General features: G+C 35.0%; 1 protein-coding gene across 1 annotated transcript; it reads left to right on the top strand.

The window, feature by feature from the left end:
• Positions 1-816: 816 nt before the first annotated feature.
• On the top strand, positions 817-12726 carry LOC110446920. Its single transcript, XM_021492263.1, has 9 exons — positions 817-1326; positions 4517-4641; positions 6770-7152; positions 7730-7783; positions 8044-8182; positions 8445-8560; positions 9538-9616; positions 9930-10297; positions 10920-12726. The coding sequence occupies exons 1-9, from the start codon at positions 1253-1255 to the stop codon at positions 10938-10940; spliced, it is 1359 nt and encodes a 452-aa protein (XP_021347938.1). The 5' UTR covers positions 817-1252; the 3' UTR covers positions 10941-12726.
• The last annotated feature ends 7049 nt before the right edge of the window (positions 12727-19775 follow it).

The following is a 19775-nucleotide window of genomic DNA, read 5'->3' as shown; positions in this document are numbered from 1 at the left end:
ATGGTTTTATTTAATAACTTTCATTTATTTGATTTTATTTGATAGCTTGTCGAATGCACTTGTCGTTTAATTGACCACATCAAATGAATTAAACCACACTGACATTTAATAATTTCATTTCTAATAATCCATCATGATTTTATCTTGGAGCCAAAGACTATAGTAATACTGAAACAGCAGATGGTTTGGCCTCTTAACAATTCTGTTATTTTAGCATTCCAATGTGTGCGTCAAATCATTTATTAGTAATAAGAGGAAATCATTGAAAGAATTTTTTTTAAGTTAAAAAACCCGTTTTAAAATAGAAAGAGTTAATATGAATAAATATGAAAAGTAAAGAAATGCGACTTTCACAAAAAAAATGCAGGCCGCTTTGCCCTTAAGACTGGAATTGGCAGGTCACTGTCATCAAGTGTATTGCTGATTATTACGAATCAAGAAAAATCATAGGTTTCATACTGGCTGACAGATCTTAAAATGTCCTGATAATACTGCCTATTGTCTGTCGCGGTCGTAGACAAGGGGTGGTACATCCTTGCCAAATATGGAAATTTGATGTGTTTCCTAGTTGTGTGGTGCTAGGCCGACACTCTGAGGCTACATTTGTAATTCTAAATATATGAGACATATGCGGAAAGAAAAACCGGCCAGGGATTCCTCTTATTCGCGAATGAGCAGGAGAATTGGGTGACGTATTGCGCGCCCGTCATTCTCATGACAAGACAAGTTTTTTATTCGTCAAGTGGTGGTTCTGTGACAGGTGCTCTGTGACAGCCGTATATAACGGGAGCCGTCACTCCATGCCTGTGTCCTGATATAAGTCACCGAGTAAGGTAGGTGTCCTGAGGAGAGGGCACAGGTAGAAACAGGCCGAACAAGCTCATTTACTAGACTCATATACACTATATGGTGTCTGGAGTCAGCAAGTTTGGGCTTTGTACGAAAATACAATCTTGGTTTCGCAAACCTTCAAGTATTATTTCTTTATCAGGACATATCAGGCACTGTGTAGGAAAAGAACACTAGTTGCTTTTTTTTCACATTTCCCAAGGACTTAACTAAAACTACCTGCAGTTGGATTTAGATTCGTTCTATCATTGTTTTGGCGAGTGCGTTACAGAAAAAGCAAATGGATTAGTAAAGATAAAATAAATTTCTTTTCCTTTGGAAGAGTTTTTGTTTTAAGTGAGCAACTATTTGTATGGAATCAGAGTGACCTTTTAGTAGAAGTGGAATTGCACAAACTTTCAAAATGAAAGCAAAAACATCAGCGGAGAGTAATAACAATTCTCTTCCTGGTAGACGGAAACCGAAGCACCAGGGAAGGTAAGAATGTCGAAAAGATTTATAAAGACTTATGAAAGTTCTCTTCCATGTTTCCACTATTAAATGTATTTGGTTAATCTTTTTTCATTGATCGACCAAAATATCTTTTAGAAATTATAACTATTTTGTAGGCTTATTTTGCATTTTTTTCCTGTAAAATATTGAACAAACTAATTATTCGCAAAAAAACAATAGCTAAATGTTTTTAATAGACTTATCGATTTTTTCAAGGCAGTGTGTGTGTGTGTGTGTGTCTTTCTTGTAACGGTATTTCTGCACAGTTTTGTGTGTACATGAAGTGCTGGCAGCAGTGTTTTCACTTTCCTTTGTGTGTATGACTTTCTCGCTGCGGTAATTCCGCACTAGTTTATAAGGGTACGGCATGCTGACTCTTTTGCGTATGCAGTGAGTTCGGTGAAGAAATTGCTTGCAAAAATGGTTTTGAAGTATTTTTTTCATTTTGTGTGTGTATGCTTTTCTCGAGGCAGCGTGTCCGCACTGATGTGTGGATATGAAATGTTAGCGCTATGGTTTGTATAAGGCCGTTCTGGCAGTAATATATTAAAAGAAATAGATTGTTGCAAGCATAAATGACGCCGTTGGCAGTATTACATTTAAAATTCAAATTGTTTCAAGCAGATATATTGTAATTTGTGTGAATTGAAGTATAATCAAGTATGCACATGTTTTGCACTAAGGTATGCTAGGTGTTCTGGAATTAATGTGTCCAAAATGTTGATGCTATTATGACACGCTAGTTTACCCAAGGTGGTTTTTGTATATCATTGGCATAGCATCCCCATTGTATTTTTTATGGCAAATGTCGCGTATCTGATATACTTTCTACGTAGAGTAACAGCAACAATACTAGTGCCAAAATTATATCAAAACTTTTCATTTAGTATATTACGTTTATACATACGTTTCCGTAATTATTAGCACTGACGTGTTGGGAGCTCGTAATCGTTATTCATAGAAACATGCGCTCCTCGTGAGAGTTCTGATGTTGCAAGTGTTCAAAATAGCGATGGGTTTCTAGGCTCAATATCGAAAAACCTCTTAAACAAACATTTTTAAATGACAACACACAGGCTTATTGTCATAATGTCTTCATTTGTTATTCGGGCAACGGAAGAGAAAATATCATTATAATTTGTTTGGATAAATATTATTTATCAAAGGTTAATCTATTAGGATATATCATTAAAAATAACAAGTTTTTGTGTAAATTATCGATAGTGTGTAAAACATAAGTGAATAAAGTTCTCTCATTCACTGATTATTCACCTTTCCGTGACGATTACATTCGACACGTGTGTTTGTTAAGCTGTTTTTTAAATAATTTTTATCGTTCATCATATTCAGAATAACATTTATATGAAAACGTTAACACTTTATTTACGCAAACAATTATGACACTGATTCTAACCAAATCTTCGCACCATGTCGTTCACACTCACCACAACGAGAATGTCCGTATATTCGAGTGTCTTTAATCAGATTCGAATATGTTCCTTTAACAATGTTAAACATAAAAAATGAAGACATCACTGCTAGTCTTGAAATTGAATCAAATTGGGAACCATTTATTTCACATTACAAAGAATACTTGCTGGTGTTAAAAGTTGATTGCCTTCATATGAACGGTTTTACCATTACAAACATAATTAATACTAAGGCAATATGTATATTGATAAACGAACAAATGCTTTATTTCATCTGATCTCCGATTGTGTCTGTCCAACCCATCCACTCGTTTCCACAGAAACGATTATGCTTTGGCCTGCAACCGTAAATTAGCGATTATTACGTTTTCCAGCGCGACCGGGGGTAAATCAAAGAATAACGATGATGATCTTCTATAACTATGATTTGTAAATAATGTCATGTTTTCCTTTACGATTTCTCCAGTCATTAGAAATACTGGTCTCTCAAAAATTAGACTTGATTTAATAAAGCAACGATAATATGAATTTTAAATATTTAATATGTATTTTAGCGTTAATTTGTAAAGAACGTATAATTAGATGAATTAATTTATATTAGTGCATAAACAATACGTTTTAACACACAAATGGCATTACAATTAGGGGATATATTATACAAGTATCAGCCCAAAAAGAGCAGCGTTAAGTGCACATTGGTGCCATATGCATATTTTGTGCACCAGCTTTCTCGGCTAGGTCGGCGTAAGTGATAAATTGACTCTATGCTACCATATGAAGTGACACATGTGACGCCCTGGAGAGACAGATCTAATTTATTATAACTAATTAATGTACGATCTGAAATGTACGCGCATACAAATATATTGGATTGTGACAGCATATATACAGCGAATTCCGGTTATTGTATTATTATTGTAAAAGTTAAAGAAGCAAGCCGACGAGAACCGAATTTGTCCCAAGGATCTTTATACTGCATGCCAACACAGTTGCTAGATAGTGCTAATTATTCATTGCTGTGAATCACTGTACGGCTGCCAACTCTTCTTTATAAGTGTCGTGAACCGCACGTAGGCATTTTACAGTGAAATATTATGTAAAATCATACGCATGTATTATATTCTAAAACAACCATGTGGTGATGAGGTCTCATTATCAAGACAACCGTGTCCTTTTAAAGTTGTATATTAAATAAATATACAGGGGATTGTATTTTTTAATACCCATATCATATATATTGCATACAACTAACACAATAAAATCAATATATTGTTACACTTTTACTCCTTCAAAGTCGTAAAGGAAATAACACGAATTGAATAGAATAACACCATTGGCAAACTTTTATCACAATTATCTGATACCTGACCGTGACACCGATATACATCTTACACGTTCAAAGTTGCTAAATTGAATGTCCTTCGTAAAGCAATGAAACAGTGATACAAAGACAATGCACATGGGCAGATAACACGACCAACCATCACCTAAACATGTTGCAGCGCTTTCTTTTTTACAAACGGACAGAGGAATAAAACAAAGATGACAAAAACTGTATTGAATGAATGCATGATCATATCTAGTCTATAATGTAATTACATTATTCGATTTGAGTTCGTACCGGAGATGCAAACGTTGTAATCAACGATGCATAAACTTGGGCACGTGTTAAACGCTTTTATGAAAAGGAAACCCTTGTGTCCGCTCTGAAGTTGTAACATGTGATCTTTGACTTGTATTTGTAGGTTTAAGAAGCGCCTGTCTACTATACTCCACACCCATGTAGCGCTGATTTTCCTGTGTACTCTGGCTGTGTTGGATGCAGGATGTGTCATCGGCCAAATTATCAGCGATATCCTTATCATGAAAGGTACGTCCATCGTCAATATCAGTCGCTGTTTACCTTTTTGTGCCCTTTTTCCGGAAATAAAATTTGTGTAGACCAATGATTTATGTATTGACAAGGTATGTATTTTATTCCGAATCTCCATGTTCCAGAAAAGTTCCGTTTGAAAATGTAAATAATTTACACTTTAGGTGTAATATCATAATTTGGCGAGAAATGTAACTGTATTTGACCCAATGAGACATGTAACAGAACACACTGCATTTTTCATTCTCTGCTCGCCGTACGAGAACCAAAAAAAAGGTAACCAGTATTTATACTCGAAAGGGCAAAACGTATCAATTTTTTGTAGGGGGGGGGGGAAGAAAAAACAGTGAAAAGAGTATCAAGCATGAACAAAGGCCATGGGAACCCGATATATATCAATTCAAGTATGCATTGGTGAAGTCCTGAAACCGTTATTGTTGCTCCAAACATAACAAATAGTACACAGAACATTTTGATAATAGCTTACCGCGAACAGAATATAACAGATAAATTCATTATGCATCGTACTTGACGGAATTCTCCTATACACCTTACTGGTTCCTCATGAGAGTAGAATCTTGTCCGTCATAGGGGCTAGCCATTGTTCCAGTTATGATCTATATCATAACACAACTTGATAGTATGTGTATGTAGTGTATCCATGTTACCGATGGTACACCGACCAAAGACGTATTGGCAGACATCTTTATAAAAACATGGTTATTATTGAAATGCATGATATCTGCTCTTTTACATATCGTAATGGGTTTAAGTTAGAATTCGCCAATGGATAGTCTATTGTACGTAAGCAAAAAGCATGTCGCCGTTTTAGCAAAACCGGATTTGTTAATAGGAAAATAAATACGCTGCCTTCCTGTCACACTATTATAACGCTATTTTTCACATTGGTTTAATATGCTATGTTTTGCTCAGATTACTCATTCAGGAATGTTGAAACATTCGACATAATTACTAGTAAAAAGGTGCCCGAAACGTCATCGATGAAACCTACTAGCCCAGAAATGATTCGTATATTTAGGTCACGTCGAACAGTTTGTATCTGTGTATAATGTCGAATGGCTAGTATGTTAATGACGACCTAGCAATCACCCGCCTATTCATCAATCATCGTCGATATGCGTAAAATTGTCATACTATTGTCAATGACACGTGCTCCATGTACACTTCAACTAGCCAATACATAGTTCGATCCGTACACGGATGTCAGCACCTCTCAGGCCACGTGTCAGATCATCCAATAATGACTGCCATTGTTCTAACTATCGGGTTATGTTGCATTAATGACCCTCACAGTAAGGCCCCGTATGTATGCGGTGGCTTTTTTATGTCCTGTGATCATGTCCTGTATTTGACATGACGCGTTAATGCACATGTTCGCGATAAATAACACAATGGACACACTTTTATTAATGTTATTCAGCACCATGCAATACAATAATGAGCCTACCTATACAAAGTTATCAATGTCACGTTATTACCCTTTATTGCGTGTCAGACTTGTAACGTTACTTGCATTTACGAATAATACAGTACACATATGGTCTCAAACTATTTCGATTACAGATGAAATAGGTATCTCTGTAATTCCTGTGACATGACTTTGTTTTAACTAACACTTTACACGTTTTGCAAGTGTCGTAAATGTAAACGTCACTTGATATTATTGCAATTCATAGTATATATATCTTAGTACATGTTTCATTGGATTTATTGATGAAAACTGAAAGCAGGTAAAGGAAATAAATCAAACATATTAAACGATTGAGTGTGTTGTTCCTAATGTAGACAAAATATAGCTTTTGTTGTAAATGAAGGATGGTTATTTCAGAAATGTGTCGCTAACAAAACCATTGACAAAACTTGATATTAGCCTATGCGTTCATCGTTTGTCTATTATTGTTCGAGGTTTTACCTCGATGTTCTATTAATAAACCAACTATATACAACTTTGTGTTTATAGCATTCATGTTTAAACAATGCTACTACCAATATAAACTTCTAATAAAAAGGAAACAAATGGAATAAATGAGATTCATTTTAGTGAGGTTTTGCTACCTGATATCAGGTCCTTCGTATCTAACTTACTATTACAATGTGCTTACAGATGAGCTGCAGGAGAAACAACAAATGGAGGTGCATGCCAAGGCTGTTCTATTAGACTTGTTTCCTGTACGACTTAATAAAACAAGTTGGGATAAAAAGCCTTTGTCTGATATCCTTGTTATATTGAGAGAATGTTTCGATGACGTAAAAGCCACAGATATCCAGGAGAAGAGGATAGCGCTGGAGAAGTTACTCTCGAACACGACCCCTCATTCCTGGAATCATATAGAACACGTGAAAGGGCGTCACAAGAGGGCGGCTGGTGGAAACCATCAGCACGCTTTCCAGGATAAAAACAAATATATCCAGCATCATATCCTCCACGAGCTTACACATGCTTTCCATCTGGGGAGCATGGTTATTCTCACCATTTTACTTATTGAGGTAAGAGTATATTAGTGAAACCGTGTCATACAATCCTCTACCGATACGCATGTATGTGTATTACACCAACATAATAACAAGAAATACCAACAATTGCGATAAAGGCATGCTATCGCATTATCTCTATGGTTACTAATGAGTAATTGTAGACACGGACAGGTATATGCACAGGTAGATGTAGGCGCAGGCATTAATTGCTGTCATGTGCTTTATGTACGCAATTTTATTTTGTATTTCGAAACCACATTTATAATACCTTCAAAGTATTAGAAACAATATTACAGGAACAAATCCGTTTACACCTTCGAAACTTCTTCTAATTGTACATATTATAAGTCCAATTAATATGCTCATGAATTTAATTATATAACGATAACTACAGTATTTTGCTAGTGACTTAGTTGATGTTCAGAAATAGCATAATAATAATTAATGACATAATTTGCAGCTTGGGGCTATTCTTGCGGAAGTAGTATTTATGTATGTCGTTATATACGTAAAGAATTAATTGTATTTGAACCAATGCTAAAACATTATCATGTTTATAATACTAAACTTAACTTGTTCTTCTTTTCAGACATTTTTCAAGGTATTTGCGATGGGAAAGAAATTCCTCTCACACAAAGTGGAGGTAAGTGTTCCTCGGACACACATAAATACAAAATACTGACTCTAACAAAAATTAATAAAACAAAATCACTACACAATATGTGTATTTGTGAAAATCATGTTTTCTCCGCTTGTAATAATTACAAATTTAATAATTGATCATTGATAACACATCAAATGTTTTATTGTATTATTCAAACAAGTAAAAAAAGAATGTACATAACACTATTAAGATAGTTAGATCAGTAGATAATTTGTATAACACTTTCGTGTCATTGACAGGTTTTCGACGCCTTTGTCATCACTGTTTCCTGGGCTCTTGACGTAGTTTTCTGGGAAGGATTATGGGCTCATCCAGAGACGGAGGCAGCTCATATCATGATCTTCATTCTCCCCTGGAGGGTCATCAGGATTGTGAATAGTACGTGTGTTTGGCTGTCATAAATAATGACAGTTAGCGATGTGGTTTTATTAGGTGTTTTATTATTTTCAAACTCATCTTAAATGCTACTCGTAAACTATGTTAAATTTCCCAGTACAATTGTTCCTGTGTACCTACATTCATTGCAGTCACGAAGCGTTCGATTAATAAATGTCCTTCATTAAAAGTTATCATCCACTTAATCGCAATTATATATAATATGAGATACACAGTTCTAACTTTATTTGTATTTTGTTGCCAGGTTTCGTCATGGTCATTCAGGAAAAGGATCATTTACAATTGAAGATAGTTAAACAGCAATACAGAGGATCAGTGAAAAGGGCCAGCGATATGAAAATGAAAGTGGAATTATATAGAGTAAGTTATACAACTTGATACATATCTCATTTGTACTTTATTATCTTACTATATTAACGCCATTACTATATATATATATGTGTGTGTGCATCATATAAAAAAGGGTTCTTTACTAATTTAAAGCAAACCATTTACAAAAACAATGTCCTGTCATGGCTAGCGACACAGTCATAAATATTCAAACTGGATTATCCGGCATTAAGAGTCATTAGGTACGATGTCATAATGATATGTTTTCGGGTTATTACTGATTATAAATTAAGCCGCACAAATACAGGGCACCACATCGGTCCGGCGGTATCTCCGGAATATACAACGGAATCTACTTTAGTTTACATCAACATATATGTTAACTCTATGTAAAAATGTATTGGACGCATAACAGTGGTTAGAACAGACAGAACAATAATAGTATTGCAAGCACATAAAAAGCATACATAAGCTATATCTACAAGGTAAAACAAGTTAACATATCGGAGCCGGAGGCGGTATCACTTTCGGTTATTTGACTGGCGCTTCTACTGAGTACCATTCGTCACCTCTATTACCAGTTACCTAGATAGCAATTAGGTGGCCAAAGGCAATATCTGGCGGCTGTCCGAGCGCTGCAATAAAACGATAGACGAACTATATAAGAATACCATCACTTGTCAGTAATGGTCGTCCATTATAGTTCGGTGACCTAGGTAACCGACCATAACAGTGGCGTACGCGTTCTGATGGGAGAATATAGGAAGCACTTTTTTATAGAACAATGCCATCTCAACGCAATGCTACTTAAATTTTAATATGGCTTCTATATGAAAATATAATGATATATAAAATGTTTTTCAATGGAATTTTTTTCAAAACAATATATATGCACAAATGATGCATGTTTAATGTTCATCAACGTTAAAAAGGTAATTTATAAAGTAAATATATATGTTACATTTTATTTCGAAAACCAAACATATATTTAATCATGCATTTTTTAGATCGAATTGAGGCAGCTCCAAAGTCTGTGTAGAAGACGAGGGGCCACAGACCGTGAAATCCAGCAGTGTGCGCCCGAAGGTAGGTAGCAAGCCACAAATCTGACATTTTGTTTTACGGACTGATGTGTGACCGTACTAAAATGGTTTGTGTCATATATTAAGCTTGCTGAATAAATCAGTAAGAATCTAACAAATGTCTGCTAAATATAACATTACCTAGCAAGTGGCATTTGTGGTTTTTGTGTCTGCCGTTCCACAAAACAAGATTTTAGCCCTTTTTTTAAATTTAAACCGATTCTTTATATAATAATCAAAACGTACAGAAAGAAAATGGTAATATCCATATGTGACATGTTGATAATGTATGACGATTACTGACCTGTTGTTTACAGGTAAGAGGAGGAGGAGCAGTCTGTTACCCGTACTGACGAGATTGGCCTCAGTTGGATTGTTGGGATCGGTTAGTAGTTCTACGGATTTGACGAAAGACGCGGCCTCTAATGATACGTCTGACGAGGAGGATTCTGCTGTAGATCTGTCAAGCCGTCCCAATAGTAACTACAGCAATTACAGCAATTTCAGCAGCAGTGATTGTTTAAGTCTTGGCAGAACAATATCTACTGCTAGCAGCATTTCAGCTGTAGCTTATCCACACACTCCTATTAGCACGGAAAACTTAGTCAAGGACAATCCTGCTTTTGCGTCAGATGAAGAACCGCCAAACTATAAGGAAGTGACGGAACCAAAAACAAATGACGAGGTGAGACTATAGAGAAGCACCATGTTCAAATATGTTACAACTCAATGTCATGGTCCACAACAAGTCGCTCATACATGTTCGAAATATAATCTATTTCATTTTTCGAATAAAACAAATGTAATGTTTTATACAATAGGTTTCAAAGAAAGTCATATCGAGTAATGTTTCAAAATTATTCACAGTTTAAGACCTTGCAAATGCTTGCTTGTTTATCCATACTTGAATATGAAATGAAGCTGAGCGAAGATTATGCAAATGAAGATAATGTGCCAAGTTCTCTGATATTTTATGTCTTGAGATATTCATCATAAAGAAATGGGCAATACACGAATCTCCAACGTTGGTATCTTGTTGAGTATAAAGTTAAACGAAAAATGTTTATGTCGGACAATCATTTCATATTAGGCACTACCCCTTAAAATGTTGAAATTTCTTGTGTATGGGTACAATTATGCTTTTTGATCATATCCGCTTGCAACAACCATGATAATGCATTATTTAATTGTTCACATTGTAAACATGCAACCCAAATGGAGACATTAATTGGAGTTTTTGCATTAGCAAAGCTTCATGAATTCAAACTGGCATCATGTTCATGCTTTATCCATCTCTCTGCTTTCAGAGCTTTTTCACGAAGCTTTGAAGAATGTTTTTTGACCACTCTGAGGAATCTTGCTTACTACAGGCTAAAGTGCTAGAAACAGATGGCAATGGACATATGACGGTGCTATACGAACTTGCTTATGCAGTTTAAACAAGCTCATATCGGTGATGCTTTTCACGCCTATATGTCAAGGGAAAGCTTTGGTGCGTCATAGAAATGACAGATCAAGCGGTGTATGTGGTTTATTGGCTGAAAAATACGTCGTATAAAGAGAGCAGTTATGTGAACTGTTTTAAACAAACGCTCATAGTGTTTTGCGCACATCATTTACTAATACACATAAGTTGAAGAGTGTGAGTTGCCGCAATTTGTGCCTAAGTCAGTAATTGTGTGGTTCATGTCTGTTATGCACCCTCCTATCTGTGTGTTTCATTGACAACTTAGCTCATGTTTGCTACACTGTACTGCCCTGAACGTCTATCAACTCAATTTGCCTTCGATGTATCAGTTCGATAGGAGTATGGAAGGGTGTAGTTCCCTTTTTTATATAGAATAATATGTCATCTGTAATAGTCAGACTGAGATTATTGATAAAGCAAAATGTTTATTCTTTGATATGAAACTTTTCTTAATTTTCTATAAACACCATTGATAAATACCAGAATGTTTAAAACAGACTGAAGTTTTAATGCGAGTCGTAAGCAGGAAAGGTAACATTGTGGTCGAGCAGCTATACCTGCTACACAACTGATTCAGTCTACTTCCAAACGTTTAAACGTAAAAATAGACTGTTAAGTTGCAAAAAGAATTGCATACTTTATGATTAAAACAGAAATCAGTAGATATTTTGTAAAGATAGTAAGTTTAAATGAAGTCTAATAAAAGCGGATCTAATTACAATGTACAATACCAACAATCAAAGTATATATTAAATATATTACATCCCGGTTTTAATCATGGTTTATCTATTGACTACCCTAGATGAATATTATCTATCAATTACAGTGTTGCCCTAGGCTTTTGTTTTAATTAACTATAAAGCATCGCTTTGTCTCTGTTTCTCGTTGTATTCGCTAACTACCTAGCGTTACAAACTCCCTCGTATCAGTATCAAATAAGTTTCTTTCACACTAAATTTACAGTTATGTATTCATTAGGACGGAGATCTGACGATGGGAATAGTATGATTTCAAATATTAACCTATATAAAAATAATAGATCTCGTTATTTGAATACATTATAGATAAATCAATAAACAATGATATTTGTTTTTATTTGGTAATCAATCATTGCAGGACTATCAAATTGAGTATTACAGATAAGTAATGTCCCGGTGATAATCACAATGAACTCATTCAGGACCGTTTGTTTTATACTGCTGTTTACTGCTTTGCATTCATTGAGAACGATTTGTTTGGTTTTCGTCTCAGGATAATGAGGAGTATGTTTTTTATAAAAAAAAATATTACATTGTGTTATTCGATCTAGGAAATACAACTAAATATTGTTTTTAAATGACATTTACAAATGGCAAACATTTCGTATCATCTCAGTTGCAATTAACGAAACGTATGCAATTGATATAAATATAAGTGACCGGTGTTATTTTCAACTCATTAAAACAGAAACATTTTGTCATCCCATAAAATATTGATGTGAGGATTTCATTGTGTGAGAAAGTGAGAGAGTGAGATGTGCAATAAATAGTAGTATGTTAAAACGAGAAAGTGCTTTCATTGTCATTCAATCTGATGGTGAAGTTGATAGTGTGTTATTTATAATCAGATGTATAAATAAAACAATAAACATTATACATCGATAAAAATGCGTTGCTCTTATCATTTTTTATGTAATATAATCGTTTATCCTGATATAGTAAGGTACATCGATTGATTATTTGATCTGATATTCAGACAAATGTAATTAACTGTCTTGAAGCTCTATGTTGCATTCAGCTTACAGGGACACAACATTTCCATATCAAGATTCAATCGTTATATTTCGATTAAACACATTCAAAGTTTTGTGAAATACTGAAAGTTGTGATGTCGAGGCTTAGTTTAAATATGCATGAACATGTTAATGTAGTAATATAGCGAATAGTGTATCTCGTCTCTACACAAAGTGCTAAACAGTCCCGTCCACCAAATTATGTATATTGGCAAGTGTCTGTGCCTTGTAGTCCATGTGCAGACAAATACCGTTAAACGACTGTGTGAAAGAACGATTAAATATATAGCCAAATGTTTTTGATAATATGTGAAATAAGCATTCCAAAATTGAAAACGTCAGCAGTCATTTCAAACTTAGATTTATTTACAAAACAAATCATATCCATGTACCGTTTTAAATTGTTAAAATTCATTTAATATGCTTTTAACTAAACTATTACATAAAACATTGTATCTCTGATCATATCAGGAATTATTATTTTCTTTTTGCTTATGCAATTGATAAATTAATAAATATATTACTGCATAAAAGTTAAGACATTAATATACTGTTATAGCAATTATGATTGCAATATACTATACCAGCAGCTAAAAACAAAACGCAAATGAACATCGCAATAACCGTATACATTTTGGATACAATACTGAGTTAGTGGAACAGCCTTGAATGGGTGTTTGGCATGCCCACTGGTATAAACAGACATGCTTGTAGTTGTAAGTCGGTGATGTCAGTTTCGTGCACACGCCTGCATGATGAAAGGTAAGGTGTCGAATGTTGACCTTTCTCTGTGTAAAACATAGAACTATTGACATTGAGCAAGGAAACTGGGGGCATTAAATACAAATAACGATAAAACGCTAGTAAACTAACTGTATTCGCTGCTGATTGATCACCAAAAACATCTTACTTCGTATGTAAAAGGGTGAGTGCTTACCCTAATGTTGCTTGATCTTGGAGAAAATGACAGGTTTATGACTTTGCTGGCATTATGATGTGTCAAGCTAATACACGACAACACACAAAGAACATAGTTTCAGGAGATGATCATCGCGGTCCGAATACACCGCCGCTATATTGTTAATTTACATGGCGATGTTCTTAACGTGGTATACAGGTTAATAGTAGGGGCCATACTTTCCTAAAAAAAACAGGGCTAATTATTAAATACTGTTAATTGCACAATCATTTTATCTGAATATAACTAATATGTTTCAACTTAAGTTTTGAACATTTTTCCAGTTACTTTCAAACATTAATATACTCCATACAAATCAAAAATTGTAACTGTTTGCATCAAATGTTCGCAACACAGAGGTTAAGTCATTTTTGAAGCTTAAAGCAGATAATACCAATATTTTCGATATTTTGGAAAACTTTGTTGTAATAACACTTTGTTGTGGACAGCTAGGAATACAATAAATATGAATGAATTTTACTGTCATCCATGATATGTTTCTAAGGGGTCTAACTTGTATACAGCGCGCCATAAACCGCCCGAAGATTTACCTATGTGTACTTGCTGGTGGACATTTGTGACTAGAAATGAAATTAACATGTGATATGTTTTAATAACACAGTAAGCCACTGCCGTAACAATGTCACTTCAGTTACTCATGTTGCCTCCGGTCCATTTCCGTCTCCTCCGTTAGTCCTGATTGGCTGGTTGTTAAATGAAACTCTGACACATATATGCTTAGTGTGAAGCCGCGAGGCATAATTACAAAATTGTCAACGTGTACCGCAAGTAACTTTATCAAAATGTAATTACGAGAGCAGTCTGTGTTATGATTATTATTACCTAATAGGACTGAGTATGGCGCTGTCAAATATTAATATATCTTTGCTTGAAATCATTTTAATTGACATTAAAACATTTACGCCTGATGGGTTAATACAAAAACATCAAATATTGTGTCAACCATCAAGACATACATATATAAACAACAAAATAAACTAAGTAAAAAAAGGCTATGATAACAACAAATGTAGGTTCACCAGAACTTCATATGTAAACACACATACGTTGTTCTACAGCCAGAAACAGTAAAACAATACCAAATTGTAAACAAAGGTGTAGGCGTATTCTGCTTCACCAACAATTCCTGTAAATCTAGGTCAAATGAATGTAAATCTAGGTCAGATCAATGAAAATCTAGGTCAGATCAATGTAAATCTAGGTCAGATCAATGTAAATCTAGGTCAGATCAAAGAGATGGCATGCCTTCAGAGAGAGAACCGGTGTAATGATAATGAATCACAAGGTAAACAAATAAGTAAAAATGTTGAAAACATCCTCCGTATCGTAAACGGAATATCTGAACACAAACAATAACGGTTATCTTAGCATGTAATATATTGAAAGTAATCAAGCACTGAAATGGAAGTATATTAATCAATCACTAACATAGAATTATAAAAAGCAAGCACTGACATGGAATAATAAAGAACAGGTACAGTACTAATATGAGATAATAATAATCAAGCACCTACACGAGATAATAATAATCAAGCACCGACACGATATAATAATAAACAAGCACCGACACGAGATAGCAATAATCAAGCACCGACACAAGATAATAAAAATCAAGCACCGACACGATATAATACTAATCAAGCACCGAAACGAGATAATAATAATCAAGCTCCGACACGATATAATAATAAACAAGCACCGACACGAGATAATAATAATCAAGCACCGACACGAGATAGTAATAATCAAGCACCGACACGAGATAATAATAATCAAGCAACGACACGATATAATAATCAAGCTCTGACATAGAAGTGAGATGGTTAAGCATTAATTGATATTTCTCATAAAAATATGATAAAGGCTTTCATTATTTTAACGCCGTTATAAACTCCCTTGAATATTCCTAGAGGCATTACATGGTTGATAGGGCATTTGTCATGGTAAACGTGTCAGTTTATATAGCATATACATTTAGATACGTAGTTACAAAATGTATATATATTTTTATATCAATTAGGGATGCATTTTTCCTCGTTTTTCTTCAGCTACAATATGCTAGTGTCCAATGTATTATCAGTGGCAATTATAATTAAGGAAATCATGATATTTTGCAAAAGACTGAAACTTTTTCTGACACTTTTTCTGAAACTGCCACAGAAAGGCTTCTGTAAACACATAAGAAATTTTTCATTTTAGGTCCATAACCGGGACCGAATCTGCGTTTATGCTTTTCAATTCAACACAAAATATAACAACGCTCTATCAAATCCATTTCAAAATCTTTTTAACTAGTTTTGGTGGGATTGGCTTTCAGATTGCTAATTATCTTCAACGCAGAAGAAATACATCAAATTTAAAAAAGCCTTAAAAGACATGATCGATTTAGCATATATTGTCTCTTTACAATTCTGTTGGGTTTCAAATTTGTTTTGAAAAATATAATATTCATGAACTTTCATATCCATTTTGAGGTATTTGAGACATGGATGTTCATTCTTTGACCTTAAGTGCCATTATTGAGTCTTAAATGAACGACATGGCGTTGTAAGGTTTTTATTCATCTTTTCTATAACCTTAAAAACACGGTTGTCGACTTTGTGTTTTAAGTGATCATTGCATGTATCACGGTGGTCAACTCTACTGGCCGGCTATCAGTCATCGACGTTGGTCGTAATCTTGCAGCTGGACTATTTTCCGACTAACTTAATGTGCTGCTTACTCTAGTAATTAGTGTAACCCATATGGAACGTTGACTATTGGTGAGGTCCGTAAATTAACCTTTCTGATTGGCCTAAAAACGCGACAACTTCAGACTAACCGCATTTATACACAAGTATCAAAACGTCACTACAAAAATATCAGCCTTAAATGAGATACGTGTCGCTGACAAATATATGTGAGAAAACAACGAACAAAACCAATTAGTCTTTATATAATGAAAAACATTTAATGATACGCAGACACACAACATATTTGTAGGACACATGTTTTTCTCTATCGAGTTCTGTTGAGGAAGAATAAATCCATCAATGCTGGTAGGGCAAAAAACAAGTGTTATGTCTGACATAAGATAGAAACGGTCGTTCACCAGGTACAGGTGTGTAATAAACCTGTGCTGTGTCACTAACGACAAACTCACCAAGTTAATAATAAACACGTGCTGTGTCACTAACGACAAACTCACCAAGTTAATAATAAACCTGTGCTGTGTCACTAACGACAAATTCACCAAGTTAATAATAAAACTGGCTGTATCACTATAGTTGGAATCGCCAGGTATGAAAAGAACAATAACTCAAACTGTGTCAGTTAAGTAAAATTCACAAGTAATGCCATCAAACTGTGCTGTATAACTAGAGAAAGATTCAGCTACCTTTTGTATAACTTTAGTTATTTTCATGGGGTATGTAAAATAATAATGCTGTATCACTAGAGATATATTCGAGTAATATATAATAAAACTGGATATTCCACTATAGCAAGATTCCCAAGATATGCTATAAAACTGACGATTCATAACACCATTGAATGAAAGATTCACCAAGTATGTTATAAAACTGTGATTAAAACTATCGTACGAATCACTATACAATATGAAAATATGAATAGCAGAAGCAAAAGAAATCATTACATAAAACATGAGATCTCAGTATGTATCACTAACTATAGTCGGTAAACATAAACAACAAATACTGGAACTCCACATATACCATAACACACTTATTACGAGCTGTCATTTTCCCGTGTGATTTTTAAGCCTCCTTCAATGAGAATGTGCAATAAATGTTTTTTGTTGTTGATATATCACACGGCATGGTTCGGTTTGTTACAGGTCATTCCCTTCCCGAACTCATAAAAGGCCAGAGACAACGACGTTTACCAAAGGCTCAGCTATTCTTATATGTTGTAGTCGTCACGTGAAAAAGAAACCTATCCAGTGACCTTAGAATACCTCATCGAACAAATCGTTATATACATATTTGGTGTGTCTAAATATAGCATAATTAATGAGCCGGACAGATGTAAACTAAGATTCCGAGTGGTAAACTTGTTAGTATGTAGTTATAATACATGTGTTATGCCATGTGTTGTCAAGGCAAAGGCCTGTCATTTCTAAATCTGCTACATAGGTTAGTGACACTAATAATATCTGTACGGTTTTCTCAACAATCGCATGCGTATGTGCCACTGCGTTAGTGTAACACCTCCATTGCATGTACAAATGTTCAAATTTGATACACTAAATGTTCGCCCATGGCCAAGTTGATGAAGTCTCGTGTTATAAATTCTAGATAATATGGGATGTTGGCAGTGGTTAATTTATCTATTTACAGGTTTACCTGTCGAGGTATATAAAAGTGCACACATATTTCGTCCCCTAAACCAGTTTGATTTATCGCCAGCAGCAGTGTGTCATTCTCCAGTGTAACGTACATACTTGCGTGTTTTGTATACAGAGTGTGAACATACACGTACATTGTTCTTCTAGTATATATGTTGTCTTCTCATTAAGGCACACTGGAACATTTCTAGGCATCTTATGGGTATTTTAGTATTGTAATTTATCTTACAGTCGAAATACGTGCAATCCCTTTAAAGTACCTTCGTGATGAAAGATATCGTTTAAAGTTATTTATTGATCGATTAATTTTTTTTCGTTTCATATATTCGAATACGAAAAAAGAGGGTTCTTTATTCCAAGTTATGTTTGATGTAAAGATAGCAGCTCATATGTATCAAAAATACTGCACATATAAGATATATACAATGCAGATGATTGTTTTATTACAGTAAATAGTTTGGTATTTTGCAAGAGAGTGTGTCACGATTTAAAACATATTAGATATTCAACATGTACTTTCACCGTAAAACAAAAAAAGAAAAACATTTCACTAGTAAACAGGTGATAGTTGGTATATCACCAGTATACGAGGGTCATTCGGAACATTCTGTCACTACACAATTCCCGCGCGTTGGCATACTGTAAAGCATTAAAAGAACAATGCACGTGCAAAATTACGACATCGCCCGACAGGAACCAAACAAGTTAAAAACATTGTTGAATGGTATGAAATAGTGACTAGGATGCAAAGACTGAATCTGAATGACGATCCTATATCAAAGCAGTGTGTTCTTTACAGAAACCGCCAAAACTGATACTGTGCATGAATAGTTGTGCAGCATAAAAGGCATCAATGCCGTCTTTTAGAGGATGAACAAATTAAAGAATGATAAAGTTGACATCAAAGAGAACACAGGGTCAGTCAGGCCAGTTGTTGAAGCATCAAAGAGAACACAGGGCCAGGCAGACCGGTTGTTGAAGCATCAAAGAGAACACAGGGCCAGGCAGGCCGGTTGTTGAAGCATCAAAGAGAACACAGGGCCAGGCAGACCGGCTGTTGAAGCATCAAAATAGAAAATTGCTGCTGTGTAAGCAAACTTTAATAAGAATGATGGTCGTTAAACCGTTTCTGAGAAAGCTCATATGGCATTTCAGAAGGCAGTACGCATCCCATTCTGACCAAGTGCTTGGAATTAAAGAAGCTTTGTGCCTGATGGAGCCCCCATTTGCTGACATCGGAACAACTTGTTACTAAGCAAATGCTCTCTTGTAAGCGGTATGCCTGTAGAAGGGTTCTGGGTAGTGCATTCTTCGAGTGTCTCGCCATTATATCAAAGGGTAGACTACCGCGCAGCGTTTTTAGTCATGTAAAAGCGCGATTGCGAAAGTGCGTTGCTGCTAAAGGGGGTTTAGTTTTAAACCTTTTTTATTGTACAAATATACAAATGGATGGATTGGACAACAAGTTATTACAACTTAATTAAGTCCTCTCCTAAATACATATGGTAAATACATTGTATATGTTATGTTTTTGGGGAACGGGAGGAGGATAGGGTGGAGAAGGAAGGGTGTGGAGGTGGGGGATAGCGAATGGGGGGGG

Source organism: Mizuhopecten yessoensis, unplaced genomic scaffold, assembly GCF_002113885.1.
Source record: "Mizuhopecten yessoensis strain PY_sf001 unplaced genomic scaffold, ASM211388v2 scaffold3051, whole genome shotgun sequence".
In the NCBI taxonomy this organism is placed as follows: Eukaryota; Metazoa; Mollusca; class Bivalvia; order Pectinida; family Pectinidae; genus Mizuhopecten; species Mizuhopecten yessoensis.
The sequence above is the reverse complement of the archived record's forward strand: the minus strand, read 5'-3'. Positions and strand labels throughout refer to the sequence as shown.

Bases quoted from the DNA above. Each gene is read 5' to 3' on its own strand.
- LOC110446920 (XM_021492263.1), top strand. From the start codon at position 1,253: ATGAAAGCAAAAACATCAGCGGAGAGTAATAACAATTCTCTTCCTGGT. The intron at 8,183-8,444 runs GTACGTGTGTTT...TTTTGTTGCCAG, and splicing joins GGTCATCAGGATTGTGAATA to GTTTCGTCATGGTCATTCAG. The intron at 8,561-9,537 runs GTAAGTTATACA...TGCATTTTTTAG, and splicing joins TGAAAGTGGAATTATATAGA to ATCGAATTGAGGCAGCTCCA.